This window comes from Alexandromys fortis, unplaced genomic scaffold (assembly GCF_014885135.2).
Source record: "Alexandromys fortis isolate MF-2015 unplaced genomic scaffold, M_Fortis_MF-2015_v1.1 scaffold_4, whole genome shotgun sequence".
In the NCBI taxonomy this organism is placed as follows: Eukaryota; Metazoa; Chordata; class Mammalia; order Rodentia; family Cricetidae; genus Alexandromys; species Alexandromys fortis.
The window spans coordinates 5484549-5498019 of NW_026067944.1; the positions used below are offsets into that span (position 1 = coordinate 5484549).

Below are 13471 nucleotides of genomic sequence, written 5' to 3' on the forward strand. Positions count from 1 at the left end.
TAAGGCATTCAGATTAACTGAATGCTAGGAATGATGTAAGCTTATGCTCTACTGATTCTCTTTGTGATCCTCCTTCACCTTTGACTCTAACCCACCCTCTGAGCCCCACTTAGATGCTAGAAATGGCTAAGAATACTATTCCTCAACACTCGGACATATCCTAGTAGCCAGCAAGAAAAGTATCCAATACAGAGAAGTTATGCCTCCCTCCAGTGTACCCTCAAACATCAAATTCTGGGAAATTTACATGCTTAGAATTGCAGTGCAGGAGATTAGGCTCTTGCTTTCCAAGAGAATGCTTTCCTCTATCTCTGCTGGTATCATATGGTTCAACTATGAGACTTGGCTTTTAAATACAGAACACAAAGGAGGCAAAAATATACCACAATTTTAATCTATAACTAAAAGTCATACCTTCAGGGCTTGTTGCAGTATCTGGGTATCATTAATCCCAGTTATTTCTCTCAGCTGATTCAAAAATGTCTGCTGGTGCTAGAGGGCAGGAAAAAAATCAGAATTATTAAAATAGAAACAATGGAATTTTTTTTAAAAAGAAAAGATTGTATTTTTTAAAAGAGAGAAAAAAAAGAGAGAGAGAGGAAAGAGAAAGTAGAATTTGAAAGATACAAGATAAAAACGCCACTCTTTCACAACAGAGTCCAGGGAGCCCTTGCTCTACTCTCGTATTTCTGAACCTCAACTTCTGCTTTCTCCCCCAGGCTGCCTTACCGAGCTAACAGTTTTCATCCTATCAGACGATGTCTCAGCAAAAAAAGAGAACAGTTTGTAGCTTGAGTCTGAAGAGAACTCCTGGGATGTTTAGATGTTCGAGAGATGCGTGCTCCCAGCCTGCGCAGTAAACCCGTTGTTGGGGAATAGTATTCTCAGGTGTGTGACCTTTGTTTATGCTGCATTTGTTTAACTCTGTGAGGCTGTGTTACTGGGCCTGTCTTAAACACCTGAAGGTCTTAATAAAGAGATGAACAGCCAATAGAGAGGGAGGAGCAAGGATAGGCAGGGCTACCAGGCAAAGAGTATAAATAAAAGGAGAACTCTGGGAGAAAGGATTGCAAGGAGCAAACAAGAAAACAAGGAGAGAATGACACCAGGGGCCAGTCACCAAGTTACACATGAAGCCACAGTGAAAGAAGCAAAGAAAGGTATATAGAAATAGAGAAAGATAAAAGCCCAGAGGCAAAAGATCATCGGGTTAATTTAAGAGAAACTGACAAGAAACAAGCCAAGCTAAGACCAGGCATTCATAATTAAGAGTAAACCTACATGTGTGATTTATTTGGGCACTGGGCCCGTCAAAAAGCCAAAAGAATATAACATACAACAACCAATAAATGCATCTAAAAGTCCTAAGATCCAGTCAATGAAAAAAAAAATCTGATTCTCCAATATGTCATAAAAGATCCTAAGTTGAACTGGCTTGACCCATTTCCTTCCCTTCTCTTCACAGTATACTAGTCTAGCAAATTCATGACCCAAATAGCACAGGACTCTTACCAAAGTCTTCAATGATCTTCTATGAACAATCTTTGTATTTTATTTCTTAAAAGACAGTTCCCTCAAACTGTGAAACAACACCATGAAATAAAGCACAGAATATGTAAAAACAAAAAACAAGCTTAGTCCCTAAAATAATGTAGGTCTCCTAGATTATTACTTCAGAATGGCTTACCCTTAACTAAGGACCAGTTCAGTTGGGAATCTTGAGGGACACAAACAACTGGGTGAAAGTTTGCTGAGAAAAAGAATTAATAACAAAGTTCCCAAATACAAAGTACAAAAAGAAATGGTAACACCGTAATGGAAAATCTAACAGTTCACATTAGCCAGGAAATCAAAATTGTTATTACTGGTACAAGACAAAATGACAGTCTGTACCTCCTAACATACTATAACCTGTGGCAGTACGTCACAGCTACAAAACCTAATCTAATCTTGAGAAATAACCAAACAGCCTCAAACAAGAAATGCAGAGCAAAGGAATTCTCATCCTTTCATCTGTTAAGATGTCTATAGTACCAAAGGCAACGAGGCAGTCTCCAGCATAAGGGAGATCCAGAGGAGCTACCACACAGGGCAGCAAGAGAGGCTGGCAAAGGCTACTGCATGCCCTGCAGAGTGTGAGTGGACATGACTGAGAAGCATGGGGGAAAGCTGCTCAGTGCATGACAATGTTTTAGCACATTCCTGTATGGCATTATAGTAGGACATCTTTTTTTCTTAGGAATGTTATAGTGACAGAATAAGATGTCCACAACTGATTCTCAAATGGCTCAAGGAGAAAAAAAAAAAAAAAAAAAAAAAAAAAAAAAANAAAAAAAAAAAAAAAAAAAAAAAAAAAAAAAAGAGCCATGGAAGTTCTTTTCATTAGTGTGCCCATATCCATTAAAATTCTAGAAAAACTAGCCTAGAGCAAAGGGACCTGCCTCCTTTAAAAACTTCTTTAGGACTTCTACTAAGGCTCCACCAGGCAGAAGAAAGTTTCAAGCCCCTCACACCTTGAGAGGAGTTGGGAAAATAATTTTCAGGTAGGCAAAAGTCATGTTAGAAGTTAAATCAAAGATGCAGCAACTCAAAAGAGAGAAAGCATTCAAGCAGAAAATGGTTAGATCTTCCATGCCATCTAGGATCTTTATTTCCATTAAAGCGGTATTAAGTAGCTAAGATGACAGAATTATCTAACTATACAATAAATATTAAAGTACAACAGGAACATATAGAATGTGCCAGGAAGTACCCAACAGCTGAAAGAATCAAACTACCAATTTACAGGCCGAAATATGAAAAAACATTCGTTTTATTCCTGGGTTGGGGGATATTCTATCACACTGCAAACCCCGAGCTTGCATTTGCATTAATTAAATAAAATGAACCCTGGGTCAGGAGTTAACAGAAAGTCATCACAGAGCATGAGAGGACACCTGGAAGACACAGTGAGATGAGATTCACCAGGAGTAGAGAGAGATTTGGAGTGGTTGGCTGAGTTGAAGGACGCTCGTTCTCTTTGGGAGATGCCAGTAAAGAGAGTGGGTTATCTACGTGCTATTCAACCTCTCTGAGCTAGCAGGCTTCACCCCAGCCTTTGAACCTTGAGTTTTACTTATAAATAGAATGATAGATATTTGGTTAAAGCTACCTTTAGTGCCTGTGGGAATAGAGTTCCTGCCAGGCTGTAGTATGAGCGACCAAGCCACTCCCAGAGAAGCTGGTTGGTAACTGTGGAGTAGCAATTTTGCTGGATGAAATAGCAATAAATTAAGGAGTAGATACTGTGCCGAAGATAAAACAATGGCCAAATTGATTGAAGCAAACTTCTTTATTCATGTACTCAGGCTGCTTCCCCTTAAGGCAGCGTTTGAAAGGTCAGCATGGGATGTGAGGAAGACCAGGCTTATATAGTGCTCAGGGTAGAGAATGGTCAAATGGGGGAAAGTAGGCAAGGTTACAGGAGCAAAAGAAAACGGGGCCAAAATAAGATAATCTCAACAGGTACTAATAATAAGGGCATCATAGGCAATCATATAACCTTTAGGGCTGCAAGGTGGTTATAAATAACTTTTTGAAACAAAAACACTATTGCCATTCCTGGAACAAGCAGTACATAACCATTTATAGTTAAGGTTACAGGTGGGGCATAACCCCATCCTTAAGAAACAGGGGTTTAATCATAAACGGGAATGAACCTAGTTTGTCTTTAAGATGCTTTTAAGCCTAAAATGGAGGTAGGCTGGTTCATTCACAAAATGTCCCTCAAATAACTTTATGCAAATAAGCCTCGAAGCAGTATGAATAAAGAAACAACCATTTATTTTAATGATGAATGTATGGCTATAAAAATAAAACTATGCTAGAATGGTAATATACCAAACAATATATAAACACATTACTGCTACTCCCTATTCCCATTCTCGAAAGACATATTTCCCTGTTCCCTGGAAGAGGGACACTCATCAATGCAAAACAGAGAACTGCATGCAAATGGAAATGAGGGTGAGTTGTACGGTTGGAATTGCCTCTTGCATTCCAAAGAATCCTTAATAGAGGACTTGGGCAGCACACTTAATTTCAACCCCCCACAAATGAGGCAGATGTGGAAAAGAGCCACTCAGCTCACCAGTAAGTCAGTGAAGATGGCGACAATACCTTGGTATGCAACTGAATACTAAGGTGATTTTTATGGCAATAGCTGGCTGATACAGACTTCAATGAGAAGTGTGGAGAAATGGGTGGAGAGCAGAGTCTGGCTTTCACCACATATGCTCGGTGATTTATTTTTTAAAAAGTCTGTCTGATGCATTACCCAAAAAAAGCATATTCTACAATGATCTATGCTTTCACAATTTTGACTGAAAAAAAAAAAAAGAGGAAATAAGTTAGAGGGCAATTGGGAAAGGGGAAGTGAGAGAAAAGCTAGAGACAATTTTCTTAGTTAAACTGACAAGAGATGGGGGAAGCAATGGAAAGAATTTTGAGAAGCCACCTGTCAGGCCAAGGTGTCCCCTTTGTCATTAGCTGTGTGCTCATCTCCTGCCGTGTGTCTGTATTGCTGAGGGGTTTGGTGTAACTATGACCCCGATTTGTCTGGTAAGGTTTGCACCTTCCGGTGACAGTTAATCTCTCCTGCCAGCCTGACTGGATTTAGAATCACCATGGAACCAAAATCTGGGATGCCTGTGAAAGATTTTCCAGAATAAGTTAACTGAATTAGAAAGACGCACCCTAAATGGGCAGCACCATTCCATGCTTTAGTGTCCTAGACTGAATTTAAAAAGAGAGAGGAATTTGGGGCATAATATTTTCTCTGTTTCCTGCTGTGGACACGGTGTGATGAATCAACTCTTGTTCCTGTTATCATACCTCCTCTGCCATGATGAACTGTATCTCTGAAAGCTATGAACCAAAACAAACCCATCCATCCTTGTATTGTGCCGGGTATCTTGTTGAAGCAGCAGGACAGGAAAGGTGGTGTGGAACAGTTGTCTATATTCTGTCAATTATGTTTTAAATAAATGCTGATTGGCCAGTAGCCAGGCAGGAAGTATAGGCGGGACAACCAGACAGGAAGTAGAGGCGAGTCAATGAGAACAGGAAAATTCTGGGAAGAGGGAAGCTCCCTCTGCAGTCCTGTCCAGACACAGAAGGAGCAAGATGTGACTGCGCCACTGGAAAAGGTACTGAGCCATGTGGCTAACACAGATAAGAATAATGGGCTAATATAAGTTATAAGAGTTAATAAGAAGCCTGAGCTAATGGGCCAATCAGTTTATGATTAATGTAGACCTCTGTGTGATTTCTTTGGGACTGTGGGAGCTGGGCAAGACAGAAACCTCAAACAACAAAAAGGCATGCCCCACCTACCAAAATTGTGGTTTGACACACTCTCATCCTCATTATAAGCATACTGTATAAGGCTCTCTCCTCTACCAAGTTCAGATGCAAGGTGTACTCAACACAACCTCCTACATCTGGAGCCCATTACTGAGTTCCAAGGGCCTCCTTTGTATGGATTCCTTAGGTGCTCTAGATTAGAAGCTGGCAGGTTCTATCTGTTCCCACTGCTGGACCAAAGGGAAGACAGAATTCAACAGATTTGGGGGGTTATGAATGCCACAAAAATAAGCACAGATGTCAAAATGCACACAGGGTTTCATCCTCTTCCTTGTACATGTTACATGATGTCATTGTACAATGGCATCTCTTCTCCTGCAGAATACAGCTCTAATACAGGATAAGAAAGCAAGGGCAATTTCAATACATCTCTTTTATCTCTCCAGTTGAATATGAAATGCTGGGCCTTTTAAAATGTTTTCTTAAAAAAACAGAGACCACTGGACTCTGGCTCTATGGAATACTGGGGGTGGAGTGAAAAAGCAACAGACACTTAAATCTTACCAATCCTTGGCACAAGCTTTAGAATTGCTAGTTCTGTACTGAGCTTTACTCAGTTACATCCACATCATATATATCCAGTCGATGTTCTTGGAATGAGTAAAACAGTCTTAAGTAGACCAGAAGGGTGAAGACTTCCCTTATGGTTATCAGCCTCACGAACTATCAGTCAAGAAACCTGGTTCCCAGAAACCAGATAGAGGAGCTCATAGCAGCCCAACTTTACTGATGATGTTACAATTACTCCAAGAAGACTTCAACAGCTGCAGAGGACCAGTACAGCCGCAGTTGAAGACATACTCCAGTTACGAGCACCCCAGTCTCTACCAGTCGTGGGGCAGTGCTCTCAGCTGACTCTGGAGGACCCTGCAGCCATTTCCATCCAAATCAAAATAGGACCACAAGCAGAAGCCTTGATTAACACAAACATTAACGTTCCCTTAAAGGAGAGCATCGTGAGTGGTCCAAACACCTTGCAGATAACAACTAGGGTACTTGGTTCATTTATTGAGTGAGTCTTTCTCTGGTACTATAAGCTGGTATGACTTGAGTCCACTTCCCAAGGCTTCTTTCCAGGCAGGAATCTTCTTAGCAGTTGTTATCTTTTTTTTTTTTCTTATTAAAGTACACTAAACAGCTAACACAAGGTGGCAGCAGTAACAGAAAGTCAGCTGCAGAGTTTCAGAAAGCAAGCAGGGGCAGAAACTAAGTGAGCAAAAGAGCCAAAGACAAACTGCAGTGCAGGCTTGACTCGCTGGAGGGATTCCAAGGAGATGGAAGCCTTAAGAGCCAAGAACCCCAACACGCTAAGCCTGAGAGCTGTAACACTACCTGCAATCAAGATCCAAATGTCCAGACAGGATAGGTCTAGGTGCTGTAACACTAGCTTCTTTGGGAACTGAGGTCGCACCACACAGCCCACCCAGGAGTTATCGCACTAGCAGGCGCTGCCTTCTGGTCTCTGTTCTTTCCACTCACTGCTGTTGAAAACAAAGGACTACAGCCAAATTTTGGAGCCACTGGTGGTTAACCACAACTGCAAGCCTCCAACCTGTATGTTTAAAATCAAAAATCTCTAGTTCTAAAGCCTAGTTCAATAAGCCTTAGTTTTCAGGGCATATAGTCTACTGTCACTGCCCCCAGGCCTTAAGTACTCAAGAGCCAGGAATAGCTAACACTAATGAAGTCTCTCTACACTGCTCATTTCTATACAAGCGGAGCAAGAGGGCCTGGGTCAGCTCACTGATAACTTAGAAACACCATATTTAACATCAGTAAAACTGTTGAGAATGAAAAAATGGGGATCACTAGCTGGGGTGGGGGTAAATTTTTATTATGCCCTTGTTATACAACATACTCTTTTCTAAATGCTGCAGTTCATAATCTTAGTGTGTACTCCACTCCCCCAGAAGTTATTTTCATTGAAGCTCCCTGAAATCTCTTCAAGAGCTCAGCACATGCAAACAGCAATAAATACAGGTCTTTGAAGTTCCACAGTTCCTGTCTTTTCCAGATTCTTGACTCACTCACCATCAATGGTGTGAAAAAACGACAACCCTGGGCAAAACTGCAGCTACACTGACATGCAGTATTCAGATAATGGTGGTAGAAAAAAGAAAACGAAAACCCAAAGCATTACTGACTACAAGGCAGAGAAAAAAAAAGACTAACATTTGAGTAGCTCTTAGGTTAGTACTGGTCTTTTTACTCAGTTTCCAAAATTAAATAAACTCTGTTGAGTACAGAGGAAAAGAACTCAAAGGTCTCTCTCCCCTCAAAGGTGGTTAGGGGCAGCAAATTTTAAAATGACTACTAGGAAAAAAAAAAGTCTTTTGATGTTTTAACATTAGAGAAGTGACGCAAAGCTCAGAGACTTGCTGGCTAGGCCCTCGGTGGCAGGCCTCTCTAAGTGGCCTATCACTCACTCCACTACCACCCTTCAGGGTGGGGAGCCATGTGTGCACATCCTCCATCCTGCAGCTGCCTGTGCGCGGGCAAACTTCTGTGTCCATTTCTTACAGTAACTCACTAGTAATTCACTGAAAAAAAACTTCAAATGCACATGGCCTCTGGAATGAGATTTCCCAGAACCCTCCAATGATCTGTCAACAGTGGTTTCAATAAAAGAATGGATTATAGATAGATCTCTGTGAGACTGAAAAGGTCCCATATGAGAAAAGTCTTCCCACGCGTGCTTACAGATTTCAGACTTCACACAGCATGAACCATCACTCATGTCAGGAACAGAAGATGGCTAGGCATGGCGGCTCAGGTCTGTGATCCTAGCACTCAGGAAGCTAAAGTCAGAGGATTTCAAGTTGAAGGCCAGCAAGGGCCACATAGGATTAAGAGGAACCTGTCTTAGAGAAAGGGGAGGAATGAAGCAGGCAAGATGGCTGAAGTGGAGCAGATGAAGAGGCAGACCTTTCCCTAGTTTACCTAGCACAACATGGACCTAGACCCACTGCTGGACATATCCTATGAGCAGCTGATGCAGGTGTACAGTGACAGCCACAGGTAGCACCTGAAATGTGGCCTGTGGAGAAGCAACACTCCCTACTCAAGGGCCTGAGAAAGGTCAAGGAGGAGCCACCCATAGAGAAGCCTGAAGACCCGCCTATGGGACTTGATCATCCTGCCAGAGAAGGTAGGCAGCATGGTGAGTGTATACAGCAGCAAAGCCCTACAGCCAAGAGGAAATCAAGCCAGAGGTGATCGGCCACTACCTGGGTGAGCTCTCCATCATCTACAAATCCATGAAGCAATGTCAGCCTGGTATTGGTGCCACCCACTCCTCCCACTTCATCCTCCTCAGTCACAGCCAATAAAGTCTCATGCTTAGTTCTGGGGCAGGGGAGGAAGGAAGAAGGAAAGAAGGAAGAGGGCGGAGGGAAGAAGAAGGTGGGGTAGGGACTAAAAGCAGCATTGATTCTGGGGAACTTTGAGAAAGCCAAAGGAAGGCTAAGCCTGAGGAATCTGGTCTCCATGGAAGCATAATCTTTGGCATACCACTTTCTAAACAGCAAACCTTCCCTTCATTGGCCAAAGAAAGAAGAAACAAAAAGAAAAAAATCTTGATTTCCTGAGGCTTTTTTATACTGTCATTTGAACCTTCATCTTATTCAAATAAAATCATCTATAACTTCTTTTTGTGTATGAGTCTTTCCACAGCTTTTAGTGCCGCTTTAAAACGCTAATACTTGGAAAGTCTGCATGCGGGGGTCTCTAGCCTTACATTGTACTTTGGTTTCTCTTCCATCCATCACTGGAAATCTACAGAATTTCGTTTTCTTTTCTAATGCAAGGATTTGTGCATTCATCATCTACAAAATTTACAATTTTTCTTCAGATTTACATAAATTCTAATATGACATAGAAAGGTTAATCTCCAGATAATAAGTCCAACAAGAGAAGTATTATTTCAATCATTACTGTGCTCCTGCTACCTAGTTCAGTTTTTGGCACACAGGAGCTCAATCAATGTTAATATTAATATGACACAGTTAATATTAACACATATTAAAATTAATTAAATTCATTTTATTTAATTCAAAAATATTTCAAATACATAAAAATATTAATTAAAATCAATATTGGAGAGTTTGCAAAGATGACCTCAGGTTCACAGGGCTTGCCCTCCCACACAGGAAAGAGAGATTAAGGAAACACTGGGCAGATTTTCTAACTCTTAAATTCTAGAACACAGAAAGCAAAGCTCACCTGCTAAGAAAATTTCTTCCGTCATCCTTTCCTCTCTTAGAATCTCATACATCTTACTATCTGATTTAGGTACTATCCATCATACTTAAAAGTATTACAAGCTTAAATGGGGGCAAACAAATGAAAGTTTTCAAAGCACTTATTTAATCAAAAACGACTAATAATTAGCTTGTTCCAAAGCAGAAGTGTTGGAGACCACAGAGGTAAAACAAGGAAATTGTTGGTTAGCAGGTATATCCTCAACTTAGTTGTTGGTGTACCCAGTTGGAAAACCCCTGGTTATGTAAGTTATGTAAGCTTCGGGGAGAGCTTATACTCAGCCTGCTTTTAATATGGCTATTTGCAAGGTTGGTTTCTTTCCAAGTGTTTGCAAATCAGCAAGGTGTGGGTGATGCATTAGCTTGACTGGTTTTGTCAGCGATTCCTCTGGGCTGGCTACCATTTTATTCACTTTAATAAATAATGCACACAGGGATCCTCAGAATGGCTCAGGCACACTGTAGTGTCTGCAGCCACCAGGTGAAGCTGGCTTGGGCTTTGCAGCGCTTCAGTAGAAGTTAAACAAGCCATGCCTCTACACCGAACTCTGTACCGTATCTATTTAACCTTATAGATGCCAGCAGTTCTACATTTAACTCTTATTTTAAAAAAATCAAACTTTTAAAAAATAAAGGTCATAAATCATGTTAAGCAAGCAGTTGTGTAACTCAGAAAAAAATAAAAACTAAGAAAAGACATGAGTTGATCTATAGGAAACTGCTAGCAAAGAGTAATGAATACAGCTAGTCCTAGATAAATGTAAGTTTACATCCTTCTCATCCAAGAATTCTTATCCGCACCTGTCACCCAGTTCTTCAGTCCTATCTGTAATACACCCACACCATTTCATGAAGTCTCCACCCTACTAAATGGCAGATAAAATCATCAGAAGTGGAAACTGTCATTGCAGTTCACTCAATGAATGTTATTAACAGCACTATAACCTAAGTGTCTACAAAATAAAGCACATTTCAGGGCCAAATTAAAACCCTACAGGAACAAACAGGGTTTCCCTGGGAACATCATACATATTCAGTTCCACAAACCAAACTGGCAAACTCTTGTGGAGCACAGTCTGATTCTAAACTAGAGTGCCTGCATTCTAGAAAATATAGAGGTAAACAAAATTCTGAGAATCAAGTCATATATTTTAACTTCCTTATCTGTGGTTTAAAGTAAAATAAGCATTTAGCTTCTTCTTGATGCTGATATAGTTCTTTTATCCAATTAAAATGTTATTATTTCTAATTTCTGACTTAAATTTTTATAATTCATTTGTAGTGAAAAATTAAAAACCCTTATACTAATGAAATAAACATGCTTTAGCACTATTGAAATGGCTCAATACCTAAAGTTTGCCACGTAAGCCTGAAGATCTAGGCATGGCTCTTCAGTACCACCCAAATGGAGTGATGTAGTGACCTGGGCCTGTAACCCAGTACTGGGAAGGTGGAGCCAGGAGAACCCATGCCATAGCCAGCTAGACAGCCTAAGCAATCAGTCAGTGAAGTCCAGGTTCAAGGAAGAGACCTATCTCATAATATTAAATAGAAGTTGAAGAAGATAACTCAGCATTAAATATCTGGCCCTCATGCATATGTACACACAGAAAGAATAATGAATTTGTTAGTTAATTAAGCATCCTTGTCCTAGCTTTATTTCCTATCGCTTTGAGAAAACATCCTGTCAAAAGCAACTTAAAATAAAAGACGGTTTACTGTTTCAGCTCACAGTTCCAGGTGAAGTCCACCATAGTGGGCAAGTCAAAGCAGCAGGCCTTAAAAGCAGGTAGGTGCTCACATCCATGGTCAAAGCAGACATGGAATGGATGCATGCATGCTCATACTTGGCTCACTTTTTCTACTCACATGCAGTCCAAGACCCAAACACAGGGAATGCTGTCACCCATAATGGATGGGTCTTTCCTGTCTCAAAGTAATCCAGACACTCCCACAGACAGGCCCACAGGTCAGGCTGATGTAGACAGTCCCTCACTGAGACTCTCTTCCAGGTGATTGTAGATTGTATAAGGTTGAAATCAAAACTAAACAATTCAATGTTCAGAGTAGAATTTTCAAACTAAAGTGTCTCATCATTCCTAAATGTTATAGTATAAAAACGATTTTTTTAAAGCAAATCCAGGGTTTTTGTTGTTGTGTTGTTCTATTGATTACAGAATGAATACCGTATGGCAATGGTCCTCAACCTTGATAATGTTGCCACCCTTTACTGCAGTGCCTTATGCTGTGGTGACCCCCAACCATAAAATTATTTTCATTGCTACTTCATAACTGTAATTCTGATACTGTCCATAAACTGTAATATGAATATCTGATATACAGAATATCTGATATGTGACCCCCAAAGGGGCCATAATCTACAGGTGGAGAACCACTGCCCTAGAGACTACAAACCCCCTCTTCTGGCTTCAGGGAATATCCCAGCATGCACAATTCAGCATATTTCTCCCCTACCCAGTGAGTCGTATTATAATCTCTCCTGAAGAAGGAAAATCAGAAAGGTTCCTAGCAAAGGCCTCTTCCACTCTTCCAAACTCTTCCTTCATTTTGTTGTTTGTGGGGCAGGGTGTAGGGAATTGAACCCAGGGCCTTACACATAACAGATCAGTTTTCTAACCACTAAATTACATCTTCAGTTCTTTTTAATATTTTAAAGCTTTACTTATTTTATGTGCATGGGTATTTTGTCTGCATGTATGTCTGTACAACACATGCGAACTTGGTGCCTTCAGTAACCAGAAAATGAAGCTGGATCCACTGGGACTGAAGTTAGGAGATGCCATAGAGCAGGAGTGCTGAGAACTGAAGCTAGGTTCCCTGGAAGAGCAGCAGTGCTCTGAATCAGTGAGTCATCACAGGAGCACCTCTGTTCAGTGTGTCAGGCAGGGTCTCACTCAGTTGTCCATGCTGATCTTCAACTCACTCTGTAGCCCCAGCAGGCCCCCTGCTCCATAGTCGCACTTCCTCACCAGCTGGCATTATGGGATCATGCCACAAGACCTGTCTCCTCCTCTCTTTGCACTTTTTTCTCTTAGCAGTCAACAATCTGTTCTTGGCCAATTCTTCATTATGGTAAACATTTCTTACTCAAATTTTTGTGTTTTCCTTATATCCTGGTTAGACCTTAACTAGAAAATGTTCCTTAATTTCTTTATGCTACTAATATATTGCTATATTTTCTAAGAAAGTAAATCTCAAGAGAATTAGGAAGGTAAAATTTAACTTTAGAAAATAAATGCTTCGGGGAGGGGGGTTATCTAAGAAGGTGAAGTTTAACTAAGTATGTTAAGTACTCTCCTACAGTATTTCCTGAGCACTTAATTAACAACATACAAGAAGTGAGTTTTATTAAGGAACAGGTAATTACAGGTCATTGACAACTATTAACTGAGCTCAACCTGCAGACCCTGTCCCATCACTGGAGGTAGCAGTGATGCCCAATTGTTCAAACAAACCCTCTAGTGGCACTGGTTAGTTTTTCTGGCAAACAGCTCCCATACCATCCATCAAGCACCATGAGTCATCTCTCTAAGGGGAAAAAGAGGCAATTCCAAGAGTTTTCTGAGCTCTGCCAGAAACCAAGGGAAAGGAAAGGACTACAGGTTTGTTTGTTATTCTGCCACAATTCTCGTAGAGCCACCTGCAGTGACAGGAGCAGCAGATCATTTCATGTTTCTTTGTCCTTGCTATTTTCAAGTTAGAAGCTTCTCTTTAACAGCTCAAGTATGTCTGAATCTTGAATTCACCACTTCATCCCCTTCCTTCATCCTCTGTTAGCCTTTGGCTAC

General features: G+C 40.8%; 1 protein-coding gene and 1 pseudogene across 4 annotated transcripts in view; one reads left to right on the forward strand and one right to left on the reverse strand.

Annotated features, from left to right (window-relative positions):
* The window catches only part of Usp25 (ubiquitin specific peptidase 25), a 102900-nt gene that overhangs the window by 79044 nt on the left and 10385 nt on the right, over nt 1-13471 (reverse strand). For all 4 annotated transcript variants that reach the window (XM_050148789.1, XM_050148791.1, XM_050148788.1 and 1 more), the window contains exon 2: nt 415-492. In XM_050148789.1, coding sequence (XP_050004746.1) covers nt 415-492 — 78 coding nt within the window. The remainder of the gene's footprint in view (nt 1-414; nt 493-13471) is intronic.
* Nucleotides 8095-8732, forward strand: LOC126505815 (40S ribosomal protein S15-like; annotated as a pseudogene).